General features: G+C 44.4%; 1 protein-coding gene across 1 annotated transcript in view; it reads right to left on the bottom strand.

The window, feature by feature from the left end:
• Positions 1-1,873: 1,873 nt before the first annotated feature.
• The window catches only part of mcoln3b (mucolipin TRP cation channel 3b), a gene marked incomplete at its 5' end in the record, with an annotated part of 38,600 nt that continues 12,682 nt past the window's right edge, over positions 1,874-27,791 (bottom strand). The window contains 10 exons of the mRNA XM_084311246.1: positions 1,874-2,701; positions 2,948-3,081; positions 4,816-5,022; positions 5,102-5,224; positions 5,322-5,423; positions 9,410-9,559; positions 14,888-15,000; positions 16,439-16,538; positions 18,127-18,223; positions 18,603-18,678. Coding sequence (XP_084167372.1) covers positions 2,650-2,701; positions 2,948-3,081; positions 4,816-5,022; positions 5,102-5,224; positions 5,322-5,423; positions 9,410-9,559; positions 14,888-15,000; positions 16,439-16,538; positions 18,127-18,223; positions 18,603-18,678 — 1,154 coding nt within the window. The 3' untranslated portion in view covers positions 1,874-2,649. The remainder of the gene's footprint in view (positions 2,702-2,947; positions 3,082-4,815; positions 5,023-5,101; positions 5,225-5,321; positions 5,424-9,409; positions 9,560-14,887; positions 15,001-16,438; positions 16,539-18,126; positions 18,224-18,602; positions 18,679-27,791) is intronic.

Below are 27,791 nucleotides of genomic sequence, written 5' to 3'. Positions count from 1 at the left end.
AATTTTGCAGTACTTACCCAGGGTCACAAGTACTAGCCTTCCATTCTTTATTCTCTGTTTATGTAGGCTGTGTTTGAAAATACCATGTTTGTTGATGAGTGGATGTTTTTATTGATGGCACGTTGTCATCCATCTTATGAATCTATAACAGACTGCATGAACTGATATTTGTCGAACATTTTTTTGGGGGGGGGGGGGGGGGGGGGGCATTTTATATTTTATCCGGTACTGTGTTTTAACCAAGGATGGAGTAACCATTGAAGGGAAGGGAAGAAAAAAAAGAATAATTTGTTTTTATATTTACTATTTCTGCTGACCCTGTGGAAATAAAACCTCATTTTATTATGGGAAACAAATTGATATTCAGTGCAACGGCATTCATTTAAAAGTTGATTGTATTCAGTACAACATCATTAATTTACATTTAGATTATATTCAGTGCAACATCATTCATTTAAAGGGTAATTCCACTCAGGGTCTCGCTTGTATTTGTTCAAATCTCTGCTTCACTACAGAGTAAATTATCTCACAGCCAGCTCTGTACATATCATCAGGCCAGAGATAGAGCCCTACACTACTGAGCATGCTCCAGCTTCCTTCTTTACAAGAAGATGGGGATTAGCTTTGACTTCTAGTTACTGTTACCTGGTCGAGAGACAATCGTGGTATCAGTAAATTCAAATGACTCCTCATTGTACCGGTAGCTCTATGTGTCATTATGACATAGCTCTACCAAATTGGCACCTTCCACTGCAGACATGTCTGAACAGAGATGGCTTTAACAAGCCACAGAGAAAATAAATCGGTTATGTCTTAATCTGGTAAATTACTTTAATGTTGCTTTGGAGTGGAATTTCCCTTGAATATTTTAATGTACATGTTTAATGTAGTGCTTCATGGAATTTCTTCTGATGGGATGTTTGAGTAAGTAGGAAAACATTCTACTGTTCTCATTAACCAGGTGTCCTTTGAACAATACAATGTGTGCATTTACTTCTCTATATCAGTATTATATCCAGACCAGAGTCATGTTACAGTGTTGTGCATCACCATGGCTATATAATGAAGGGCATTGCTAGCTACAGTACAAGTTTGCAGCCAACACTTTGTTTTGTTGTTTGTTACGACTACGAACAGTAGAACAGTCTAGGGGTATTTAGCTTGGCAATCCAAGCTCTAGCCTGAACACGAAGTGCAGTATTGAGGAATAAATGGTCTGGTTTTCAAAGAGGACCGAGAAATAACAGCGGGGTTAGCGTACCACATCGGTAGACCAGACCACAGCCTGGCACCAGCTCTGCCTGGTGCATCTTTTTTTTTTCACTTTTTCTCCCATCCCAATTTAGTCGTGCCAATTCCCCCCTCCCCTGTCTTGATCGTTGCTTGCATGTGCCCCCCACTGGTCGGTCGTAGGGAGGGTTGAAGAATCTATCACATGTCCCCTCCGATACATGCGGAGTCAGCCAGCCACTTTTCACCTGCCAGCGCGGACTCTCATTGGTGAGGTGTAACGTGTGAGGCTCACACTACCCTCAACATCTCCTGTCCTTGCTGTGCAGGCGCCCTGACCGACCTCAATATTGAGAAGAGGTAAATTTGCCCCCCTCAAAAAATATATGAAAGACAACCCCCTGCCCAAAAGAGGTAAAAAAAATAATAAGGGGGTCAAAACATTTATATATTTCAGACACCCCTATATGACCGTACCATCTCAACCTTTCAGACATGCCTCTCAAAAGTACACCAGAATGCAGGAAATAAAGTTTGACACAAATTTTTTTTTAATCAAACCTATGCCTTTGGGTACTAGTACACATATAAAACATTTGAACAATGAAATAACTTTATTAAAAGGAAGGAAGAACGCCGAATACAATGTCTAGTCAACATATTATCAATAGGTATCAGCATATCTTGCTGTCAAATTACGTACCTAGCACGCAAAATGCATACATGTTGGCAGGTCTGCACAATGCACATGCACACTCATTCCCATACATTTATCAACTCTTAGGGATCCTCTGGCCCATTTAGGAAATCCCTGAACATGAACTTGCATTGGTTTGTGATAGATTATTAGTTACTGGGTATTTCAAAGTACCTCATATTTGGTACCATTTTGAAGCTAACAACTAGGGCTTTCCAATGATATAAAATAAGTATGATTATCATCATAATTTTTATTATTATGGTTCATATGTATATATTTATCAATGAACACAACGAAAATCAGCTTGTACAAAATCAAAGGGAGGAAATTGGAAACAAATTCCAATACTTCTAAACGGCTCAGATTACTGGAAGACGCAGGGGAGTGTGGAATAGATGAGCTGTGTCCACAAGTTGCCCTTTTTCTTTTTTCAACACTGGATTTTCTATCCTTTGTTTACATCGTAATGGTATACTGGTTATATTATACTCTCAACAGTGTCGTGTGCTGCAATTAAACAAATAAAAAAAGAATTTAAAAACATTACGATTTCTGCCAAATAGTCAATCCGATATTCACATAGGAACAGTAGGCGCCAGGCCTACAAGCTCCCTCTAAAGATGTGCTCAGTGGACACAGGCCCGGATACAATAAAGTGCATGTTATTAATGCTTTTAAATTAGGAACAGTGAATCATTTGTCTTCATCTCCAAGTCTCGCTACGCCTCAAAGGCCATCCTCTCTCCAGACATCTCTCCTCTTTCCATGCATCTGAAAGAGAATTTAAATATAAGAATTTACAGTATATTCATACACAATCATTTATACACCCCCAATTTTCCTGTTTTTAGCCTAACTTCTGGGTATAAGGTTTAAGTAAGGTTTGTGGTTTAAGACAAGTGTGTTCAATCATTACAAGTTCAAGTGTGGTAAACCAGACAAGGAGAACCTGATCAGGGACATCAACTGGATTAGGCTACTGTGACCGGTCACCCCAGTCAGCCTGGATGACCTAACCTGGGCATGCAGCAGCCGATGAGGCAGGAGCTTCGCTTCTCGTCGAGTCGATAAGCCCCAGAGTTTGGCAGGTCTTTACACTCCGATATGAATCTCTGCACGTCAGATGTCGGTATGCCACTCTGCTGCTGTTCCTGAAATAGACGAAGCGGAAGGGTTGAATTCCCTTGTTAGAAATGAACATGAAACGGTACACAGGCTTTTGGAAGTGTAATTTGGAACCAGCGCCAACACTGCGTCTTCAAGGAAGAGGAGGCCTGCTTCAAGTGTGTGGATCCTACTATACTGCCTCCCCCTGCATCGCTCACAATGAAAATTCAGTTAGTCAAAAATCTAAAATAAGAATTAGAATAAGAATAAAAATACAGTCAGAGGTATATGTTCTAAAATATACAGTAAAATGTAAATGCCCAGGAACGTATACCTATAGTAAAATGTAAATGTAAGGAAGATATTATACAGGGATTTACTCTGTGCTCAGTAGTCTGGTGGCTGTTGGTACGAAGGACTTCCTGTGACGTTCAGTGTTGCATCTTGGGAGTCTGAGTCTAACACTTATAGGGAATAAACCCCTTTTAATTGCAACAACTCTTGATGTCCCGACTACTGGTGTTTGCAACACAACAGGTACACAGTAAACGGGTTCGCAACACAACAGGTGCACAGTAAACGGGTTCGCAACACAACAGGTGCACAGTAAACGGGTTCGCAATACAACAGGTGCACAGTAAACGGGTTCGCAACACAACAGGTGCACAGTGAACAGGTTCGCAACACAACAGGTGCACAGTAAACGGGTTCGCAACACAACAGGTGCACAGTAAACGGGTTCGCAACACAACAGGTGCACAGTAAACGGGTTCGCAACACAACAGGTGCACAGTAAACGGGTTCGCAATACAACAGGTGCACAGTAAATGGGTTCGCAACACAACAGGTGCACAGTAAACGGGTTCGCAACACAACAGGTGCACAGTAAACGGCTGAGGGAAGTTGAATTCCTCTGCTCAGAGAATAAGTAAAACAAGGACAGTGTCATAGGTGTGAACTGTGAAGCATCGATTGAACTGGTCTTACACAAAGTGCCACGCCTGTGAGCCGCCACTAAGGGCAGAGTGGCTAAGTGTGAGTGACATTTCCAGTCATAGAGGTGTTTCACATCTTAAAAACTATGAACATTTGGTCCTTCAACTCTCCTGTTACATCCTGGAGCATTATTTAATGACGGGGCTTTACACATATACATGAAACTGAGTTCTGACAATGAGCCATATTCAGGTGTTGGTTATGCATGATTGTTATTAGTATGTGTTGCAATGGACTGTTTTAGTGTATAGTCTAAACTGTAATACCTGTTTAGCTCATTGGTTAGAGAATGGCAGTAATGCCACCAGGGTTAGGGGTTCCATTCCCCATGTAGCTTATTGGATAGTGCATGGCACCAGCACTGCCAGGGTTGGGGTTCTCTGGCAGCATTAGTGCCATGCTGTACACAGTGAGCTAGAGTTAGGGTCTTCCCATCGGGGGGCCATCCATCCTCATCAACCGCCTCCAACAGCGGGCTGGCATCACAGACACTGCTCTGGCTTGACTCAAGTCCTACCCAGTTATGTCTGCTTGGATGGCCTGCATGTATTTTTGTCTGTTTTTCCTATTGTTTCCTGTCTTTTTGTTTTCTTCTCTCCCGGGCTGATGTAACTATTGGTTGGGGGGCGCAGTATAAATAAATGTATCATATCAAGAGTCATGGCACTGCAAGGCATTGTGGGTGAAACTAAGCGGGTCACCCGCCAATTGGCACGCGCCTACTTTACTCTATATTGACTAATGTTACAATAAAAAAGCAGAGATGCCGTGTCATGGCTCACTTTAATGGTGTGATAGGTGTTGGTGATGAGGGTGATGAAGAGGCTGAGGATCATGTAGATGAAGAGCGACACGAAGGTGTAGAGGTAGACCCTGCTGAACACCCACACCAGCTGGCTCTTCTGCTTCATCTGGCTGAAGGTAGGGAACATGTCGTCTCCGTTGATCAGGGAGAACAAGCACTCCGACACGGTGTTCAATGTGCGGAACTAAAAGCAGAAAGAGTTTGGTTTACGCCATCAGTCAGGACTCCCCCATGGTGTTGCATCCCAGATAAACACTCCTTGCCTTCTCGTGGTACGGTCCGAGGACAATCCATCCACAGAAGCAGTAGCTCAGGTAGATGATCCCGGCGCAGCAGATGAATCGGATAACGTTGGGGAAGGCGGCCCTCAGTGTCAGGATGAGAATCTGGGGAAAATAAATACAGGAAACGGAGCAAACATGTATAATTTCAGCCACTGTGTCTTGCATTAAGACATCATTTCAGCACAAAGCCCAGTCTTACATTGTACTTCTTGAAGTAACCCATGTAGCGGATGAGACTGATCCAGACCAGCATGGTGCCGGTGCCGAGGAAGATGCTGCACACGTCGTAGCTGGTGAGGAGCTGAGAGAACATCCATGTTAGAAATTTAGCTCATACAATTTCTGCAACAAACACCCAGTGTGTTGACCCAGTATGTTGACCCTGTGTTAACCCAGTATGTTGACTCAGTGTGTTGACCCAGTGTATTGACCCAGTGTGTTGACCCAGTATGTTGACCCTGTGTTGACCCAGTATGTTGACTCAGTGTGTTGACCCAGTGTGTTGACCTAGTATGTTGACCCTGTGTTGACCCAGTATGTTGACTCAGTGTGTTGACCCAGTGTGTTGACCTAGTATGTTTACCCAGTGTGTTGACCTAGTATGTTGACCCAGTGTGTTGACCTAGTATGTTTACCCAGTGTGTTGACCTAGTATGTTGACCCAGTGTGTTGACCCAGTGTGTTGACCTAGTATGTTGACCCAGTGTGTTGACCCAGTGTGTTGACCTAGTATGTTGACCCAGTGTGTTGACCCAGTATGTTGACCCAGTGTGTTGACCCAGTGTGTTGACCTAGTATGTTTACCCAGTGTGTTGACCTAGTATGTTGACTCAGTGTGTTGACCCAGTGTGTTGACCTAGTATGTTTACCCAGTGTGTTGACCTAGTATGTTGACCCAGTGTGTTGACCCAGTGTGTTGACCTAGTATGTTGACCCAGTGTGTTGACCCAGTGTGTTGACCTAGTATGTTGACCCAGTGTGTTGACCCAGTATGTTGACCCTGTGTTGACTCAGTGTGTTGACCCAGTGTGTTGACCTAGTGTGTTGACCCAGTGTGTTGACCCAGTGTGTTGACCCAGTATGTTGACCCTGTGTTGACTCAGTGTGTTGACCCAGTGTGTTGACCTAGTGTGTTGACCCAGTGTGTTGACCCTTGGACGCTGTGATCACATTGGACACCTTTTTCTTGCACTCAAACGCGCTGCATGGCAGTGTGCATAGAGAATCTAAAGTGCACAGGGCGCACAGGGAGCAACGAGCGATACCACGGATTACGGTTGCTGCCTCAGCTAACATTACATAAGTTACATACATTACTACTCACAGCCCTCCAGGCGTTGCTGTTCATGTCTTAGTGCTTGAGAGTGCGGCCTATCTTGACTTTCATTTAGTGCTACAGAGAAAATGTCTGTCTTACGAGTTTCTTAGAGTTTAACACACACAGAGTCCATTACACATTCGGCGCCAGACCCGAGATATCCCGGGTTAACCCGCCATGCGTTGGGCGCCAGACCCAGGATATTTAGTTATTTTCTAATTTCAAATTTGTATTCATTTCAGGCATACAGCCCTCGGGGTTACGATAGGGAATCATTCTGAGATTGCCAGAGTGCAATACCGGCTGCATCCTGCTAGGTGGCAGTATTGCCCACCCTTTGAAACCCTCCTTCACACCGGATGTTACAATTAAATCCCTCCGGGCGCCATATTTTGGGTCAGGTGAGTCTAGCGGTTCACCCGATCACATTGAAACGTGTCCAATGACCCTCCATGCATGTGTGCCGGATTATGTCGAGGACACGATTGACACCAATACTGGAAATCGCGATCAGACAATTGGAATATTCTTTTTGGAATACCCCCGATCAAAGGTAAGGTCTATCTGATGTCAATTCCAGCTTGATCGTACAATGTTTTCATATCAATCCAGCTGATCAGCGTGTGTGGTGTTCACGACGAATGCCGTTACTGGCCATCAAAGCATAAAAAAAGAACCCCCCCCCCCTTTCATGCATTCATGATGAAACATAATACCTATTATATACATTTGATTTGGAAATAGTAGCGTGTCCAGGCAAGAAACGGCAACGCTTATAGTAGAATTCACGTAGCAACCTATAACTCAGCTTTTCAGGAATTATCCCGGATCACTCCTAAACTATACAATATTCACCACGGGATAACGCGCGAACATATACATGAAAGAATGATCTCTTTTTTGCATGTTCGACGGAAGAAAGTCACTGTCAAATGACCATAGTATTGTCTCCATAGCTATAATATAGAATATAGATATAGCTCTCAAAACATAGTGACGCACAGTGAAAGTAGGCTATGGAAACCTGGCGCTCTAGCTACAAGGATAAGGCTAATGGCTGGCGCCCAACTTATATCTATATAGATATTTACATTACATACATGTTATAACCATATGAAAACCAGTGATATCCTGTATCAAAGGCTGAACTAAGGTCCAACAGAACCAGGACTGCGCATTTGCCTGAGTCAGATGTCATCATGATGTCGTTAGAGACCCGGAGGAGAGCAGATTCTGTGGAGTGATTTATTTCTAAAACCTGATTGATACTTGTCTAAAATGTTATTGGTTATGTAGCTGGTTTGCAATGACTTTTTCCTGGACTTTGGACACAAATGGCAGCTTAGATATGGGCCTGTAGTGATTTGGGGGGAGGGGTACAGATTTTCTTTTTAAGGAGGGGCTGAACGACCGCCTGTTTAAAAATAAGATGGCACAGAGCCAGAGTTAATGGAGCTGTTTATAATATGGACCAGGGAAGGGCAGACAGAACTAATAGCTTCCTTAAGCAAGGATGATGGTATACTATCCAAAGGGCTTGAGGAAGCTGTCATAGAGCTCACTAGGCCCAAAAAGGGGGATTCCACTCTGTATCTCCCTTTTTGCTTTGCTACAGAGTAAAATGAGCTCACAGCCAGTTCTACACATATTGTCAGGCCAGAGAAATAGCCATTGACTACTGTTAGATTCTGATCAATCAGTCAGTATCACGTCTTCGTCTGTTTGGCTTGTGTTATCATCTCTCCATCCACTGACCCTGCGTTGTGTTTATTCCTTGGACGTATTCTCATACTCAGCTCAGAAATGTTATAAGATGGTATTGTCCTTGCTATCGTCTCTTCTGCTGTTCAGTCCAATAGTGGCTCAGGCCTTGTCGTTAGCCAGAACCCTTCTCCCATTAGCCAAAGCTAATGATGATGTGTCATTCCCCCCCCCCCCCCCCCCCCCCGGCGAGGGTGAGAGGGATGAGAGTCTCTGATGGTTTCTCCTCTCCTGTGGGATTCGTTCTTAGTCTGCCTTTACCCGGAACCACTGTTAGATTTATATGATCTTTGTCATAGCAACGACGGCCTCGCCCCTCTTCTGGTTGCCATGTGACGCGCTGTCTTTGACCACAGCCATTTGACCCAGATCACTATAGCAACGGCAAAGTTGATATTATTCCCCCTCTGTGGTTACACTGCTCTGTGTCGCTGCTGTAGACACTGACCTTGATGCTGTGCCTATCAGCTGTTGATGTTAACCAGCACAGCCTCTGCTGCAACACACTCTATGCCTGCCAGCTACTTTTTAAGATCTATAGATCTGTCTCAGTAGACGCTCTTAAAGCTCATCTCTATATATCAGTTATAAATATATACATTACATACATTGAAAAACACAGATTTCTTTCACTACTGTACATGCTGCCATGGAGCTGGTTGCTAGGACGGTCTTGGTATCAGGGAACCTGTTATATTCCCCACCCCCAACAGTGGCTCAGGAGCTAGAGTGGTCGTCTGGTACTCGGAAGGTACCTGGTTTGATTCCCGCTCATCAGAGTGTCAAAGTGTCCTTGAGCAAGACACTTAACCCCTAACTGCTCCTGACGAGCAGGTTGCCACCTTGCATGGTTGCCTCCACCGTCTGTGTGTGAATGTGTGAGTGAATGGGTGAATGTGGGGCATAAATTGCAAAGCGCTTTGGATAATAAAATGCAGTCTATTTACCATTTACCATTACCGCCTAAAAAAGACAAAAAGGTCTATGATGGGTCTGTAAGGGTCTTTGCACTGTTCTTCTAAACCTAAGAACAAGTGAAAGTTTTAACAGGAGACTTCAGAATCAAGCACACCCTGATCATTGCACCCTGATTGTACGTACCTGTCTCTAGCTGTCCAATTAGCTTGGCTTTATATTCTGCCTTACTCTCGTTTCTGTTTCAGGATGTGGGATCATTGGCTTCAACCCTGGTAACAGCCTGCGTTTACCTTGGTCTGGATCTCTATTTTGAGGATGGAACCAACGATGGTCAGCATATCGCTGATGATGATCAGGAAGTACCAGCCGTTCAGAAACTCCAACCTGTCCGACCAGGGAACCTCCTTGCCATCGTGCTCTCTGCAGTACGCAGTGTATTGCTGTTTGGAAGAGAAAAGTACAAGGAGTCACATAACACACAAATGCATAACACAGTGTGTTATATGAATGCACCATTTACATAATGTAAGTCAGTGTACATCGTAATGTTTCTTTTACTCCAGCATTTTTTTTTGGTTAGTTGAAATGGATATTGACTCCTGTATTTAAAGGGGGAACAGCAGCCATATTTAGAAAATGTATATTATTTGGGGCTGGTACAACATGCAGGAACATATGGGAAGCGATGCCACAGCGTTATATTTCGTATATAGCTTGCGCTCTGCTCTATTGGAAGATCCCCCATCACATACTGTGAATTTGAAAACTTTCAGCCACAATGCACCTACACCTGTCCGGCCACGCCCACATCCGGCCATGAATATAAGCGAAGGGTGTGACCGTACTCCTGCTCTTCCCTTTCTTTCACCTCACGGAAGTCCGTGGCTACATGCACACTTCGCAGCGTTTGAAAGTTAGTTAGTTAGATTAGTAATTTGTGTTGCTGTCTTTTTCTTTTTGCCTACTCTCCCTTTTAAAAGGAAAAAAGATGGCACCACCACCGGCAGTCGCAACCTCCTCTGTGGGCCACCAGGGTTCCCTGACTCCACGTTTGTGGCAGGCAGGTGAGCCACAGCGGTGCGCAGAGCTGGACGAGCGTCGCCGGGCAGCCGTTGAGCACTCCTCCCCAGTGATAGCGCTTTTAAACCGCCCGGGCTCCGGTTCAAGCTCCAGCTCCGTTCTGAACCATCAGAACCTTGGTGCTCTCTGGCGAACCACCCCGCGTTTACACCCATTTAAGCAGAACCAACATTCCACCGTCTCCGTCATCAACGGGGGCATTACTCAGGTAAAAATAATGCGTGGAGAGCGAGCCTCAGCGCAAGAGCGCACACACACGCTGTATACGTTTTAAATGAATCGTTCCAGCAAAGTATGCTTCTATTATTCTAATGACTTGTTTTAATGGGTATCATGTAGTAAGTCCTACTGTAGAACATGACATAATAGCATGATATCTGATTTATTAATGCCAAATAATGGACGACGACCGCAATTGGCACTTGAAAAGTGTAAATGATGGATTAGTCTGTAGTAATTCATGACGGCCTGTTTAGCTCAGCTGGTTAGTTCGCTGCCTGTGGAGCGAAAGGTCCCGAGTTTGAATCTCTTGCTTACACTCTGGTGTCCCAAAAAGGACAATAACACCAACTTATGCATACTGCACCTTATGTGAATACTGTGATACTGTGAATACTGTATATTTCAGTTGGTTAGATAGTCAATTATATTGACTTATTTGTTTACACAGCTTGTGTTGTTTTTACTACCTGTACCCCCCCCCATAACCAATGCTGCTATGATTCCTGAATTTCCCCAAGGGGATCAATAAAGGAATATCTTATCTTATCAACCAGAGTGGATAAATTAATTAACGTTACAGAAAAAAAAAGTAAGCAAGAGATTAGAACTCGGGACCTTTCGCTCCACAGGCGGCGCACTAATCAGCTGAGCTAAACGGGCCGTCATGAATTACTACTGACTAATCCATCATTTACACTTTTCAAGTGCCAATTGCGGTCGTCATCCATTATTTGGCATTAATAAATCAGATATCATGGTGTGTGCGCTCTCGCGCTGACTCGTTAAGCCTTTCCCTACGCATATTCATTTCTGGAGCATTTCTTTATCCACTCTGGTTGGATGGTGTATTGTACTCGCAAATCGCTTCCTGTTGAATTAATCGGTTGAGTGCAATGCCGACTCTCTACTTTCCCCGTCTTCACAGCCTAGAATATGACACGCCCACTGATGATGTCACGGTTCGCGAGGAAAAACCAACTACCAAAACCAAAAACCAAAACGTCTTTCTCAGGTCTGCATCCCCTTAACAATTGTGTGTATTGAGCCGTACTGTATTGTACCCATTCTGCAATCTGTTAAATAAAGTTTTCATTCATTCATTCATTCATAATCCAACATATGTGTAAAGAAACAACATATTCCAGTTAACTGTATATTTTTTTAATGATTCGTTACGGCGAAATCAATACTTCCATTTGTATAAATTGCGTTAAGCGGAGCTGAGTATTCCTGCCTGGCTGAAGGGCTTGTCGCGGCTCATGCGCGCGCTCGGCCAATCAGAGCGCAAAACGGGAACGCGGAAACACAACTGCGTTGCGGAAAGCATACACGCTGGCAGGCCACTATGAAATAGAAAATGGGGGAACCTGATACAGTCAAGACTAACGTCTTTTCTGATCTGCATCCTCTTGACGGTTTCACGCCCGTTAGGTGGGCCACCGGGAGCTGTGCTTTCGCATGCAGACCGCCTTGGTAGCGCCCCCTGTGATGTTTTTTGATTGAAACGTGTACCTAACCCCCTCTCCTTTGGAAAGGTGCGGCAGCGTGTAAGGGCACGGGACTCATCCTGGTCACGCCGGACCGGATCAGTTTAACCCGGTGCCCGCCGGGTCGCAGATACGTTCTGATTAACCCTTAATTAAGGGCCCTGAGCTTTTCCGCAGGGAAAATGCCAGGGCGGGCCGGATGCCAAGGGGGTTGATGTCATGAATGTTGTGTGTCATAGAAATGTCACTACGAGTTGAAAATGGGGGACCCCGATGTAGACAATACAGACGTCTTCCTCTAAAGAGGATCTACATCCCCTTAACAGTTGTGTGCGTTGGTCCATACTATGTTGTACCCTTTCTGCAAAACTGTTAGGGTTTTGTCCTTTCTCCATTCATTTCACCCCTCCCTCCCCGCTCGACCGGGGGATGGGGGGGGGGCCGTCGGGGGGGGGGGGCTGCTTATTATCAGTCAGCTCCTCTATGCACCCCTGTGTAGTTCCCGGTCCTCCAGGCACAGGTCGGGCCTTGCCCTCGTTACCTGTTGGCCTGGGTTAACCCTTTTTTAAACCTGTAACGCCTTAAACTGCATTGTATAGGCCCTGTGTATACGCGCAGTTGTGTTTCCGGGTTTTTTTAATGGGTTAAGGGAGCAACCCTTTTCTGTTGGGATGGTTGTCTCCCCGGTATGCCGGTAGCAGAGTCGACTCTCTGGTAGAGCCTGGGTTTGACCCCGGCTCCCAGAGAGTATGCCCCCGCATGTTTTATGACGTCTGCCAATTGTGTCGAACTCTTTCTCTGAACCTCGACCCCGCAGGATTAATAAATTGGCGGGATCAGGGTTCGTGGCGAGGTCAGTTTACTGGCGGAGTCGGGGTCCTTGACCCCGATTCCGCGAGGTTCCGCGAGATTATGACATTTTGCACGGTAGGGGTGGACGGTATAAACGGTATAAACTGTATTTGCTCTACGGTATGGATTTTGACTATACCTTGTAACCGGTAGAGCAGTTCTAAAATAGCAATGACGTCATGTAACCACAGGGCAACTATTTCACTCGTATTTGCCCCTAAAAATAGATAGAATTAGTCATAGATAATAGATATGTGCGAACTGGAAAAAGTTATTTAGGAGCACAGAGGCTTCGCGCAGTGGGCGTGTCAACACGCAATTGTCATTTCATAATAAACACAGAAGCAAACGAGCTCTTCCGTGCTGCGTTTGAAGGCTGTGTGACAACCTCTCTCGCGAGTCGTGCAGTTTATATGTGTAATGTAAACTCTGCGACGAGTCCAATGGTCTAACATGCTTTGCATCCTAGCCATTCTAGAATGCCCACGTACCGCTAAAACCTTATGTAATGTTAACTGTCGATGTAGCCTCAGAAAGCTAACGTTAGCTGGCTCCACTCATACTGTAGCAGCCTGTCGATGTATTAGCCTCAGCAAGCTAACATTAGCTGGCTCCACTCATACTGTAGCAGCCTGTCGATGTATTAGCCTCAGCAAGCTAACGTTAGCTGGCTCCACTCATACTGTAGCAGCCTGTCAATGTATTAGCCTCAGCAAGCTAATGTTAGCTGGCTCCAGTCATACTGTAGCAGCCTGTCGATGTATTAGCCTCAGCAAGCTAACGTTAGCTGGCTCCACTCATACTGTAGCAGCCTGTCGATGTATTAGCCTCAGCAAGCTAACGTTAGCTGGCTCCACTCATACTGTAGCAGCCTGTCGATGTATTAGCCTCAGCAAGCTAACGTTAGCTGGCTCCACTCATACTGTAGCAGCCTGTCGATGTATTAGCCTCAGCAAGCTAACGTTAGCTGGCTCCACTCATACTGTAGCAGCCTGTCGATGTATTAGCCTCAGCAAGCTAACGTTAGCTCCACTCTAGCAGCCTCCTCCGTCCCTCTCTCTCTCACTCTGTCTCCCCCATCCCTCCCTCCCTCTCTCTCTCTCTCTCTCTCTCTCTACTAACAATCCTGATTCGATTCTTGAACCTATTTAATTAAAAAGGAAGATATTGATGGACATTAGCTATAGTATAGCTCAGCAGCTGTAACAGAATAACAGCTGCCATACCAGTGTTTTACCCCTTCAGAAGCATTTATATAGACATTTTAAGATAAGTTAATATACCGTGATATATACCGTTACAGTCTATGCTTCAAATTATACCGTGATATACATTTTAGACCATACCGTCCAGCCCTAGTGCACGGCATGCCGAACACCCCCCCCCCCCCCCCCCCCCCCCCCGCTTGGCAGGTGGGCCGCCGGGGTACTGTTTTTACAGTCAGCCCCTTTAGGTGTGCCTGTGTAGTTCACAGTTCTCCGGGCGCAGGTCGAGCTCTGCTCTTGTTACCTGTCGGCCTGGATTAAGGGATCAACCTCCCTTTTGGAGTGTTTGTCTCCCCGGTGCGCCAGCTGACCCCACGAGATTATGGGGGGAAGCCTCCTCGGAGAGCCTCGGAGCCTCCTCCTCAGGGAGTTTCAGAGCCTCCTGAATGTATGTACAGTATATGTGGGTATGAAGATGTGTGTATGTACAGTATATGTGGGTATGAAGATGTGTGTATGTATATGTTGGTATGAAGATGTGTGTATGTACAGTATATGTGGATCTTCTTATTAGTAATAATGCAAGGGGTGAACAGAATACTATACCGAGGTGCGGTGGGTGGGCATTTTTGTCTGTTTTTATTTGAAATATTTCGTACAAAAGTTAAAAAGGTAAATAAAAAAAATTATAATAAATATAAAATACAAAGAATTGTGGTGTCCCTTTCTTTTTGATTCAGTTACAATATTGAAAGTGCCAGCAATGTCAAAGTGCAATTTTTTTTTTTATTTGTATAATTTGCTAGGATATTAGTTAACATCTGGAATATTAATGTGAGTATTGTTTTGGTTATTACATGATCCGGTATCTGAAATATCAATATGTATACAGTATGAACCCAGTATCAGTTCAGTGACTTACAAACTGCAGCTGTATCCCACTGAGCACTGAGCGCGCGCAGAGGCACAGAGATGTGATGCAGACGATGGCGATGAAACAGTCAAGCAGCAGCGTGGAGTAGATGCTTCTGGGAGCTGAGGGCAGAAAGACGTCCAACGTTATTCATACATGGCAGGTTATTCATGAGAAGCCAGTGTTTTCATTAACTCATATAAATTGGACATCAATACGTGAATGTTATTGAATATGGTTCCAGTTATACTCTTCAAATGTACCAAAAACAAACATTTGTGGTCATGGAATACCACCATCCTTCATAATCCTAGATCTGCAGCCACACTGTTTAAAAACCCCACAGATTCATTTGTATTATTAGCCTTGATTTGATGTTTCTTTTTTTTGTGGTAAATATCAAATAAATTCTACTTCCTTCCTAAATGTACTGAATTAGATCATTGAACCCATCCCTCATTTGCATATCAGATCACTTCTGCTGGGATTTAGTCACAGGCCAGAGGGGTATGTGTGATTCCAGAGGTGCCCAAGCTGAATGGAGGGAAAAAAATCCTGAAACTTCGCACATTTAATTTGGATACAAAAGTAACAATCTTTTGTATTATTTAATAAAAAGTGCAAATATGTCCATGTTAATTTCAGCTCTCGTCTGGTGTTCAAATGGAAGCCAAGATTACAATTGAGGATTGGGATCAATGGGCAAAAAAATTAAAGCGATTGATCAACGAGATGAAGCAGGCTGGCCAACTACCTCCAACAAATACACCACAGATTCCACATGCAGATTCCACCGCACACGGCGAACTACCTCCAAATACACTGCAGATTCCACCGTGCTGAAACCCACCGCACACGGCCAACTACCTCCAATAAATACACCACAGATTCCACCGTGCAGAAACCCACCGCACACGACCAACTACCTCCAAATACACTGCAGATTCCACCGTGCAGAAACCCACCGCACACGGCCAACTACCTCCAACAAATACACCACAGATTCCACCGTGCGTGGCAGACTACCTCCAACTACCGTCATTGGTGCGAGACACAGTATTATGGAGTTTATCACCCGCTAAAATTTTAAATGACAATATATACTGTATAATTAGACTATATATGAAAATAAAAATATATAAATGCAAGTATATGTAATTATATAGTAAAGGTGTTTTGCATAAAGGGATGTTTTTTCAGTAGCTTGGTGTACATGATGCAGCTGGTACAAAAACGTGAATATAATATATAGTTGCTTGTAATGATTGTTTATATTTTATGAAACTGCAGTACAGTAGCTGTAAAATATGATATTTGAAAATGTTCCCATCTGGCCAAAATCATAATTTCAACTGGGGTGTGTTGCCTTAACCAGTATACCACCTCTGGACACCTTGACTTACCTACTCCAGTCAATACAATTATTGATCACATCATTATTGATTTACGTACCCCAATCCCATTCCAGTCAATACAATTATTGATCACATCATTATTGACTTACGTACTCCAATCCCATTCCAGTCAATACAATTATTGATCACATCATTATTGACTTACATACTCCAGTCACATTCCAGTTGATACAATTATTGATCACAACATCAGTGTCCAGGTCGACCTTTATCCTCCCACTGTGGCCGAGGTTGTTGAAGGTGATCTGTGCGTTAACCACAAAGGGAAAGAGAAATCTGTTAACCACAAAGAGAGAGACATATGTTAACCACAAAGAGAGAGAGACATCTGTAAACCACAAGAGAAAGACATCTGTTAACCACAAAGAGGGAGAGAGAGACATCTGTTAACCACAAAAAGAGAGACACCTGTTAACCGCAAAGAGAGACATCTGTTAACTACAAAGAGAGAGAGACATCTGTTAACTACAAAGAGAGAGAGAGACATCTGTTAACCACAAAGAGACATATGTTAACCACAGAGAGAGAGAGACATCTGTTAACCACAAAGAGAGAGAGACATCTGTTAACAACAAAGAGAGAGAGATACACCTGTTAACCACAAAGAGAGAGAGAGAGACATCTGTTAACCACAAAGAGAGATACATCTGTTAACTACAAAGAGAGAGACATCTGTTAATCACAAAAAGAGACATCTGTTAACCACAAAGAGAGAGAGAGACATCTGTTAACCACAAAGAGAGACATCTGTTAACCACAAAGAGAGAGAGACATCTGTTAACCACAAAGAGTAACTACAAAGAGAGACATCTGTTAACCACAAAGAGATACATCTGTTAACCACAAAGAGAGACATCTGTTAACCACAGAGAGAGACATCTGTTAACCACAAGAGAGACATCTGTTAGACCACAATAGAAAGAGTACAATCTCTAAACAGCACCCTCTAGTCTAGGCAAAAGATCCCCACTTGGTATTGCACTTTGTTTACACGTTTTATTTTGGTCTGATGTCTCACATAGCCAGACCTATCATACTGCATTTTATATAGCACTTTTATCCAAAGCGCTTTACAACCTATGCTTCACATTCACTCACACATTCACTCACCGACGGTGGAGGCAACCATGCAAGGTGCCAACCAGATAGGGGGTTAAGTGTAGGATAGGGGGAGATCGTCTCGCTCACGAGGGAAGCTAGCAAGCTAGCCGAGCTAGCCAAGATCCAAGCTAGACTCACCGAGGTACAATCTCGCGAAAGACTGAATAACATAAGAATTATCAGTCTACCGAAGGACATTGAAGGACCCCATCAATCACACTTTTTTCCTGACAGCAACTTTAAACTTGCTTCAAGGAACGGAAAATCCCGGGCCTTACATCAAATTACAGAAAAATCTTAACAGGCCAACTCAGTTCTTGACATACAAGGAAGAGGACTGTGAAAATTATTTCCCTGTAATAATACACTTTATTTGTACCTTTTATACAAGAATTGCAGCTCAAAGTGCTTCACATCAGCAAAAAAGACATGCACAGAATGAGCACATAAAGTGCAGACATAAAAATCAGTTTTTCACATTAGGATCCTTATTTTAAAATAGACAAATAAAAAATAGAGTAGACCGAGTACAATAGTGCAGTGCAATAAAATAGTTAGTAGAATATAATAGACAGAGTAAGATGATGTAATAGTGCAGTGCAATCAAATAGTTCTGAATTACTGTTTAACAGTTTAAAACAGTCTTAGAAAACCGTAAGACATGAATGATGAAGAAAAAAACACTTGTGAAGATCGGGGTTCACCGGTGTTAACCAGCAGCAAGGGACGTACCGTGATGGTGAAGTCGTAACAGTCTGGCAGCTCTCGGTGTCGCACTGTCTGTAGGTTGATGGCTTTGAGAACAAACCTGATCGTCACACACAATAACCTGCATGGAGAAGTAAAAATAAATATAGAAACTTGTATGAGGCCTCTTTCAAGTAGGCCTACTTTTAACAAAAAGAATATTCTGATTATTTTCAAATAATCTCACTGTGACTTATCTGAAGACATTTTAGCATAAATAAGCCAAATACAGACCCTCATCCTTATATTGACAGTTAATTATATTGTTTACACTTTCTCATTTTTGTATTCAGATACAATTTGGTTGCCTATATTTATGTCTTTCTACCATTACCCTGCCCATATCATACCTCCCCTCCCCCCTCCCTCATGCTGCTATGATGCCCAGATTTCCCCAAGGGGATCAATAAAGGAATATCTTATCTTGTTTTATTTGTTAATGTTCACTGAAACACACTCACCTTTCGAAAGGTATATCAAAGCCAGGAAGTAGTCCCAGCGCTGTGACAGGGTACATTGGATCAATATAACGGCACTCTGTTGAAATTAGAAGATTGTTTTAAAAGCTTTTAGTAAACTTTCACATGAAACCTAGGTTCAGGGGGCCCGTTTCAAGATAAAATATGGGGCCCATATAAGTACCGGTAAGTAAAGTTTATTTGTATAGCACTTTTCACAGAGAGAACTCACAAAGTGCTTTACATACAGCAGAAATAAAATATAAAATATAAAAATAAAAAGCAAGAACCATTCAAGTGATAAGAAACAGAACAAAAATACAATGCATCCAATAGACATATATTATACCTGGAGGAGAAGCTCAAACATTACCCAAAGGCCTGTTTAAACAGTAATGTTTTTAGCTGATTTTTTTTTAAATGTCAACAGACGCTGCAGCTCTTAGGCCATGCGGAAGGGCATTCCAGATTGAAAGGCTCTGTCACCTTTGGTGATCAACCTGGTGCACAGAATGACCAACCGATCCTGGTCAGCTGTCCTCAGGGTCCTGCTGGGCACATGGTTCCAGCAGGTCGGTTAAATATGCTGGTGCCTGGCCATGGAGAGCTCTAAAAGTGAGCACCAGGACCTTGAAATTAATTCTAAAATGTATAGCAAGCCAGTGCAAGGAGGCCAGAACTGGAGTGATGTGACACCTTCTGCTTGATCTGGTTAACAACGGCCCAATAAAGTCCTAGGTTGTACGTTAAAACAGCATTCCGCCTTGGTAAATAGTCAGCATACTTGCTGAGCCGACTATGAAAAAAATAATGCCAGCTAGTTGTTAGTGTGTATGCTGCATAGCAACCACCTTGCAGTGCAGGCTGCCAGGAGGGTCTATTTTATTTTTAACATTATTATTTACTAATAGAAATGTACCAATAACATTTAAATTGAAGAGTGTCTTACTTTCATATTACCATAGCCTACTTGGTAACCGTTTTATAAAAGCAATAGCTCACTTCAGGCCATGGCATATGGTTATTATATCACAGCTAAGGGTCTGTCAGACCTCCACTTTGCATCGGGCCGAACTACACCCCTTAGCTGTGATATAATAACCATATACCACGGCCTGTCCTGAACTACGCCCCTTAGCTGCGATATAATAACCTGTTGTGAGCTATTGCTTAATTAGCATCACTGAACACATTGCTAAGTTGCTTTTATTCGTGCCATTATGTGCCCCAATTAAAACATTTTATTGTTCCCTCATGTCCCTGGATGTATTGTACCATTATAGTTGATGACGTTGATTTTCAGAAAGTTTTATATCGAATACAATTCCTGGAAAATAGCATAATGTTGTCCTGACCTGTCCTTTTCATGTTTTCAAATGCACAACTCCATCATCCAATGAGATCAAAACAGTATTGAAGGAGCAATATACAAAATGATTGCTCTGAAATGTAAATTAAAATACATTTAAAAAATGTTGCACCTTCTTGTCTGGTATGTTTAATGCTTAATCTCCCAGAAATATAAAAGAGAATAATTCCATTTCAAGTAGTTTGACCCAGAATATTGCTCTGTTCAGTTAGGTAGTGTTAGCTTATTACTATATAGCTAATACTAATCAGCCTCAGTCTCTGAGGAAGGAAATAATCCAAACCCAGGGATTTATTTTACTTGCTTTAAAAGTGAAATACAAATACCTGTGATGATTTAATAGGCCAATCACAGCCTAAGTACGTAGAATTGGATGTGGTTAATTATCAGGTGCAACGTTTCGTTCCTCATAGGAAAAACAAACTAGCTAACCAGTCTCAGTAACAGCTAAATATAAGTAACCTTGTTGTGAGATTATGGAATAAATACTTCCAGACTAGCATGCAAATTATGGCAGAATTAATTAGGTCAAAACTATGGTAAACTTTGGCACAAAGAATCGCCCCTTTCCTGAAATGCTAGCATAAAATGACAGATCCCTAGCAATCTCTAGTTATATTTCGTTTCTGACTTTGCGTTCTGCTCGCTACTGGATCAACTTGTTAATACCTACTGTATATCCTGCAAGTATTTTGCCACATGCACCTTTCATCTATCCGGCCACGCCCATTTCCGGTCGCGTATATAACCGTGGAGCATGGCCGTACTCATCCTTCACTCGTCTTTCATTCGGAAGTGTAGCTACAGGCAGGGGTTGCGGACCGAGCTAAAACGACGGTGATTCCCCCCTCAAACCTCTGTTTGCATATGTTTTTGTTCAGTAAAGGAACCACTCTTGAAGAGAGGGGCATTTTTTGGTTGAAACAAACGTGCAGTGATGTCACTCAAATATGTTTAAACGCGTACCCGGAATGGAATATAACTAGGGTTATCCTAGTTATATGAGTTCATGACAAGTAGGCGATTGTCTATCTTGTGAAGTGGAGCCGTGTGGTTCGTGTGGGGTTTTCAAAACGATAAAAGCATATGCAGTGCATGTGTTTTTCTTTTTGTAAACATCACAACACTGCTTGTGTCAATTATGTCAAAATCATCCTCTGAACCCCGACCCCACGAGATACAAAGCTTTCTGGCAGAGTCAGGGTTCGTGGCAGAGTCAACTTGCTGGCAGAGTCAGGGTTCGAAACACTGACCCCACGAGATTATGACCCCATGAGGTTATGACATTTGTCAATTATGTCGAAGTCCTCCTCTGAACCCCGACCCCACGAGATGCAAAGCTCGCTGGCAGAGTCAGGGTTCGTGGCAGAGTCAGCTCGCTAGCGGGGTCAGGATTCGAAAGCCCGACCCCACGAGATTATGACCCCACGGGATTATGACATTATAAGCATGGGAAGCCTCCTCAGAGAGTTTCAGAGCCTCCTCCTCAGGGAGTTCAGAGCCTCCTCAGTGAATTTCAGAGCTTCCTCCTCAGAGAGTTTTTTAAAGCCCTGGGGACCCCCATATGATGGGACGTGTCCCGCGGTAGGAGGTGATGGGCGTGGGACAGAGCCTAAACAGTCTGTGGTTCCCCTTCCCTCCATCCCATCTTCTCCTTTTTTCTTTTCACCCTAACCCCCCATTTTCCCCCAAAACTACATTTTGCTCAAATAAAAAAGACCCTCTTTTAAGAGTGGCAGTTTTTGTTGAAACAACGTGCAGTCATTTCACTAATGTGTTTTGTGTATGTCTCCAACAAAGTGACGATGAGGGCTCCACTACCTTTTTCTGATCAAGTAAAAGGCGGCAATTCTTGCTTTATGAAATGGAGCCGTGGGGACTCATGTGGACACGTTTTTAAACAAACGCAGACCCAGAGCCCATGGTTGGTGGCTAGCTATCGTGTTTTGGCTTTTCAAGCAATGAAGCGACCATATGCTTGCGTATGTTTTCGCTTATAAATCAACACGCGGCTAGAGACACTACTCCTTTTTCACCTTGTATGTTTTTTCACTTTACGTGAGGTTGTTGGGGGGGGGGGGGATATAAACCCCTCTTGGGTGTGTTATATCAAATTGGTGAAATTCTGACAGGTGTGGGACAGGCGCTCTCATCACTAGGGGATCCCCTGTGCGCACCAGCGTGATGACGTACGTATGTGGGATTCCGCTCTGCCAGGTTGGGCTGGCGTCCTCAGCCCTCAGCGTCAGTGCAGGCATTAACATATCCTGCTCGTCGCGGGGGGGGGGGGAGGGGGGGGTTATGCACATGAATTGGGGCCTGCGTGGTTCAGATCCCAACTCACGTTGTCAAATGAGGTCTCTGCGGGATAAACTGGCATCTTCCCCCTCTCGTGAGAGCGGAAAGTAATGACGGGTGGTTTCTTCCCAGGCTCTGTGTATAAATCCCATGTCGAGGATCCTTGCGAGGACCGGTCTCCCCCCTGTTTACCCGAATAGGGGGGAGAGACGATGGGTTGGGGTTGTTTCTTATCGAAATGCACCCAACACCGTTCTCAGGTTTTACGAGCTGAGAGATTTGGGGTGCTTTTTCAATGTATGTGATGTATAGATTGGGGGGAGTGACCACAGCTAAAACGGTGCCGGGTCAGAGAGGTCGAAGTGCATGCGGACGGTGGAAGCAGGAGACGGTGGTTCAGTAGCAGGGTGATTGTTGTGAGGCACACTGCCAGCGAGGGTGTTTGTTGACATTCCTTGTAAGAACATCTGAGATTAGAGGGTACTGTAGGCCCAGAGCAGGAGGGAGAGAGGTTCATCTTAATGAAAGTTTAATGGTGTGAAAGGTTAGCAGTTGTCATGACAACACGTCGCATGACAACCAGAAGGCGGGGCCGTCGTTGCGACGACGAACATCTATAAGTCGAACGGTGTTTCCGGGTGGAGGGCAGACTAGAATCTGACTCAGACTAGAATCTGACCAAGAGCGAGTAGGACTGAGATCACACGAAGACACTCTCTCCTCTCATTGAGAGGGGGGGGGGGGGGGGGGGGAGGAAGAATGCCACATTAGCATTAGCTTCGGCTACCACGAGGATGGTCTCGGCTAACGAACAGGCCTGACCACTATTGGACTGAATAACAAAAGGACGATAGACGAACACACCGAAAGATCATTAGAATAGACTCTTCAAGGACGATACAATTTGATAACATCTGACAACATCCGATTATGAGGTTCTGTTTATAGCAATAAAACAACGCTTTTCCTCATAAGGTATCTCACGGTGTCGAAGTGTTGAATTCTTACGGAGGTGGAGAATTAGTATGGTTTATGGATTGCACTAACGGGGGAGATAAGGATCTTATCTGCCAGTATCGGAGACGTCAGGACCATTAAAATGACACAACGCAGAGGAATTGGATGGAGAGCCAAACAGACGAAGACGTGATACTGGCCAGTTTGATCAGGATCTTACAGTAATGAGATATTTGGGGTGCTTTTTCAATGTATGTGATGTATAGATTGGGGGGAGTGACCACAGCTAAAACGGTGCCGGGTCAGAGAGGTCGAAGTGCATGCTGACGGTGGAAGCAGGAGACGGTGGTTCAGTAGCAGGGTGATTGTTGTGAGGCACACTGCCAGCGAGGGTGTTTGTTGACATTCCTTGTAAGAACATCTGAGATTAGAGGGTACTGTAGGCCCAGAGCAGGAGGGAGAGAGGTTCATCTTAATGAAAGTTTAATGGTGTGAAAGGTTAGCAGTTGTCATGACAACACGTCGCATGACAACCAGAAGGCGGGGCCGTCGTTGCGACGACGAACATCTATAAGTCGAACGGTGTTTCCGGGTGGAGGGCAGACTAGAATCTGACTCAGACTAGAATCTGACCAAGAGCGAGTAGGACTGAGATCACACGAAGACACTCTCTCCTCTCATTGAGAGGGGGGGGGGGGGGAGGAGGAATGCCACATTAGCATTAGCTTCGGCTACCACGAGGATGGTCTCGGCTAACGAACAGGCCTGACCACTATTGGACTGAATAACAAAAGGACGATAGACGAACACACCGAAAGATCATTAGAATAGACTCTTCAAGGACGATACAATTTGATAACATCTGATAACATCTGATTATGAGGTTCTGTTTATAGCAATAAAACAACGCTTTTCCTCATAAGGTATCTCACGGTGTCGAAGTGTCGAATTCTTACGGAGGTGGAGAATTAGTATGGTTTATGGATTGCACTAACGGGGGAGATAAGGATCTTATCTACCAGTATCTGAGACGTCAGGACCATTAAAATGACACAACGCAGAGGAATTGGATGGAGAGCCAAACAGACAAAGACGTGATACTGGCCAGTTTGATCAGGATCTTACAGTTGGTGCCGATGACAGCCGGATTTGCAAGAGATTAAAACAACGGGGACAGTTGGTTGCCGAGAGATAAGAACAACGGAAAAAGACCTTTTTCAATAATGGGGCGACAGTGGACAACAGTCATCAATGTGTGGGAGAATCATGATCGAAGCAAGGCCGGCCAGCCCTGGGAGAGAGCGTCGAGTCGAGCGGTCATGAGGCGGACCAGCGCTGTAGGAGAAACAGCGCTCCGGAGAAAGATGTGAGTTCACTGTGCACACATGGTTGTTTTGATCTTTTAAGCCAAATAAAAACGAATGAAGATAGTGCATCCGTAAATAAGTAGCGACAGAGAAGCCAGCTGTGATAATATGAGCAGAGAGCCATGGTGTTTTGAAAAACCAAGATGGGTTTTATCTACAGGGAATGAAAAACAAACGGGCCGGTGAAGGAAGGCAGTGTTCTAAGGGGTTAATTCCACTTTATCTGGTCTGTAATATAAGGGTTGTTTTCCTCGCAAGAGGCGGGAACGCGGGACTGTGAGTCGGGAGAATCTACCTACGTTTTTCAGACCTACCGTCATTTGGCATTCAGTCTATTTTTGACCTGTTCAGTACTTGCATGTTAGTAGATCATCTATTGTCATGTGACCTGCAGACATCATTATGACCCGTTTGGCCGACGAGACTCTAAGAAACAGGTGTTTTGGTGTTAGGCCTTGAAAAAGGAGGGCAGCGGCCGTTTGTTTGAGTAGCCATTAGGAGCGAGACAAGATGGCCGCAAAAAGGAGCCACGAGGAGATAACAACAGATAAAGAACCAGGAAGTGACGCGTCAACTAAAACACCATCGAGGAGGAGTAGGTCGCCACCTAGTGGCGGAGGGGGGGTAGTGCTGGGGAGTTTTCATTACCCATAGGGGAATATTTAGATACAAGTCTGTACTACCATCTAGTGGCGGAGTGGGGGAGTGATTCAATAGTGAATCTAATGAGCACAGAGAGTGGATCTATTATAATAATAATATTAGATATAGAGTTTAATTATACAATGGATTAAATGAGAATTGCACAGAAAGATGGTGCAGTTATTTGAATGGGTTAATTATGGAATTAAAGAGGGAGTTTGAATTCCAGTGGGGCCTTCTCACACCTAATAGATAGGCAGGGTCTTCAGAAGACACGTCACCAGAAGAACTGGCGCGCGCTGGGGGTCAAACTGGGATGAAGAGTTGCGCGGAGTGGGTATCGGAAACTGCAAGTGTCACGCCGGAAGACAACAAACAGGGAACCGCCCTGTAAGATGGATAATAGGTGTGGAGAAGGTGGTAGACTAATAGCAAAACAAGGGAAGTCGAATGTACAGACGACTGCCGGTGTTGTGTTTCTGCTTTCAAGGGGGGAATGACACCGACAGCGATGGAGATGACCAGGAGACAGACTGGAGGAGGAGGAAGCAGCAGGGGCCAGGCACCGCAGCCTGGTACACAGATGATCCACGACGAGAGGGAGGAGACGGCGGCGGTGGAGGAGCAGATGTGGAGAGGACAGCCAGAGACACTGAGCAGTAGCAGACCAGGGGAGACATTTTTGCCTAGGGGACCGCGCCCTGGAGGGGGGGACCAGCTCAGGAAAGGAGCCGTCACTGAAAGGGGCCCTTGCCCTAGAAGACGGGACCGGCCCAAGATGGGAGGTGTACTGTAAGAGAGGGAAGGGAGCGCTCTGATTTGGACGTGGGGTACCTAATAGGGGGGCCGAAGGGTTTTAGGTGTGTCGTCTGAAAAGTTGCAATCTGTGTTTTTCTCTGTCTCTCTCTCTCTCCTCCCTGACCGTTGTTTATCCTTTCTGGTTTAGGGGTGATGCGGGTAATGGAAAACAAAAGGAAAAATAGCAGACGGCGGGGCCCTCATTGTTATGAGTCTATTTTTGTGTATAATTAATTGAAAAACCAAGTAGTCTTATGATTCTGAAGGTTGATTAAGAATCAAAGGGGGGAATGAGAGATTTGGGGTGCTTTTTCAATGTATGTGATGTATAGATTGGGGGGAGTGACCACAGCTAAAACGGTGCCGGGTCAGAGAGGTCGAAGTGCATGCGGACGGTGGAAGCAGGAGACGGTGGTTCAGTAGCAGGGTGATTGTTGTGAGGCACACTGCCAGCGAGGGTGTTTGTTGACATTCCTTGTAAGAACATCTGAGATTAGAGGGTACTGTAGGCCCAGAGCAGGAGGGAGAGAGGTTCATCTTAATGAAAGTTTAATGGTGTGAAAGGTTAGCAGTTGTCATGACAACACGTCGCATGACAACCAGAAGGCGGGGCCGTCGTTGCGACGACGAACATCTATAAGTCGAACGGTGTTTCCGGGTGGAGGGCAGACTAGAATCTGACTCAGACTAGAATCTGACCAAGAGCGAGTAGGACTGAGATCACACGAAGACACTCTCTCCTCTCATTGAGAGGGGGGGGGGGAGGAAGAATGCCACATTAGCATTAGCTTCGGCTACCACGAGGATGGTCTCGGCTAACGAACAGGCCTGACCACTATTGGACTGAATAACAAAAGGACGATAGACGAACACACCGAAAGATCATTAGAATAGACTCTTCAAGGACGATACAATTTGATAACATCTGATAACATCTGATTATGAGGTTCTGTTTATAGCAATAAAACAACGCTTTTCCTCATAAGGTATCTCACGGTGTCGAAGTGTCGAATTCTTACGGAGGTGGAGAATTAGGATGGTTTATGGATTGCACTAACGGGGGAGATAAGGATCTTATCTACCAGTATCTGAGACGTCAGGACCATTAAAATTACACAACGCAGAGGAATTGGATGGAGAGCCAAACAGACGAAGACGTGATACTGGCCAGTTTGATCAGGATCTTACAGAGCCTAGCGCTGTTATCGGGGCCGCGGCTACGAGCCTCGGCCAAGCAGAGACCGTTCTTTTTTTCGAACCAGAACAGTTACAGCCCATTGAATGGGCATAATGTAAAGGTCTGTTCCCTGTCCTTCGATATCAACGCCTGGTCCTTAGGGACCGATATCAGCGCCTGGTCCCGGGCGTTTAAATTTTTGTATTTGAACTGGCCATCTTAGGGACCGGCACGCTCTGGTCAACTCAGACCATTTAAAATGGAATCAGTTTGTTATATTGCGGAGAAATTAACACATTGGCGGCCACTGGGATGAGTCTAATATCACTAGAGACGACCAGCATATGTAAACAGACTTGGGGCTGTTTGTAGAGCTAAATCTATACTTTATAGTATTGCTATCTGTCCATTCTCATTGTCAATTGAGCCCATAAACCGTCCCTTCAAAATGGCTTAAAGAAAAAAAAAATCATCAATACGTTCTCATTTTATAGCACCGTGAATATAAGCGTTATACGGCATTTGGTCTAGTATTATGTCCTGGAAGGCTAGATAAAGGGCTAATAGCTACTAACGTTATATCC

The sequence above is a fragment of the Notolepis coatsorum genome (assembly GCF_963971535.1).
Source record: "Notolepis coatsorum genome assembly, chromosome: 3".
In the NCBI taxonomy this organism is placed as follows: domain Eukaryota; kingdom Metazoa; phylum Chordata; class Actinopteri; order Aulopiformes; family Paralepididae; genus Notolepis; species Notolepis coatsorum.
The sequence above is the reverse complement of the archived record's forward strand: the minus strand, read 5'-3'. Positions and strand labels throughout refer to the sequence as shown.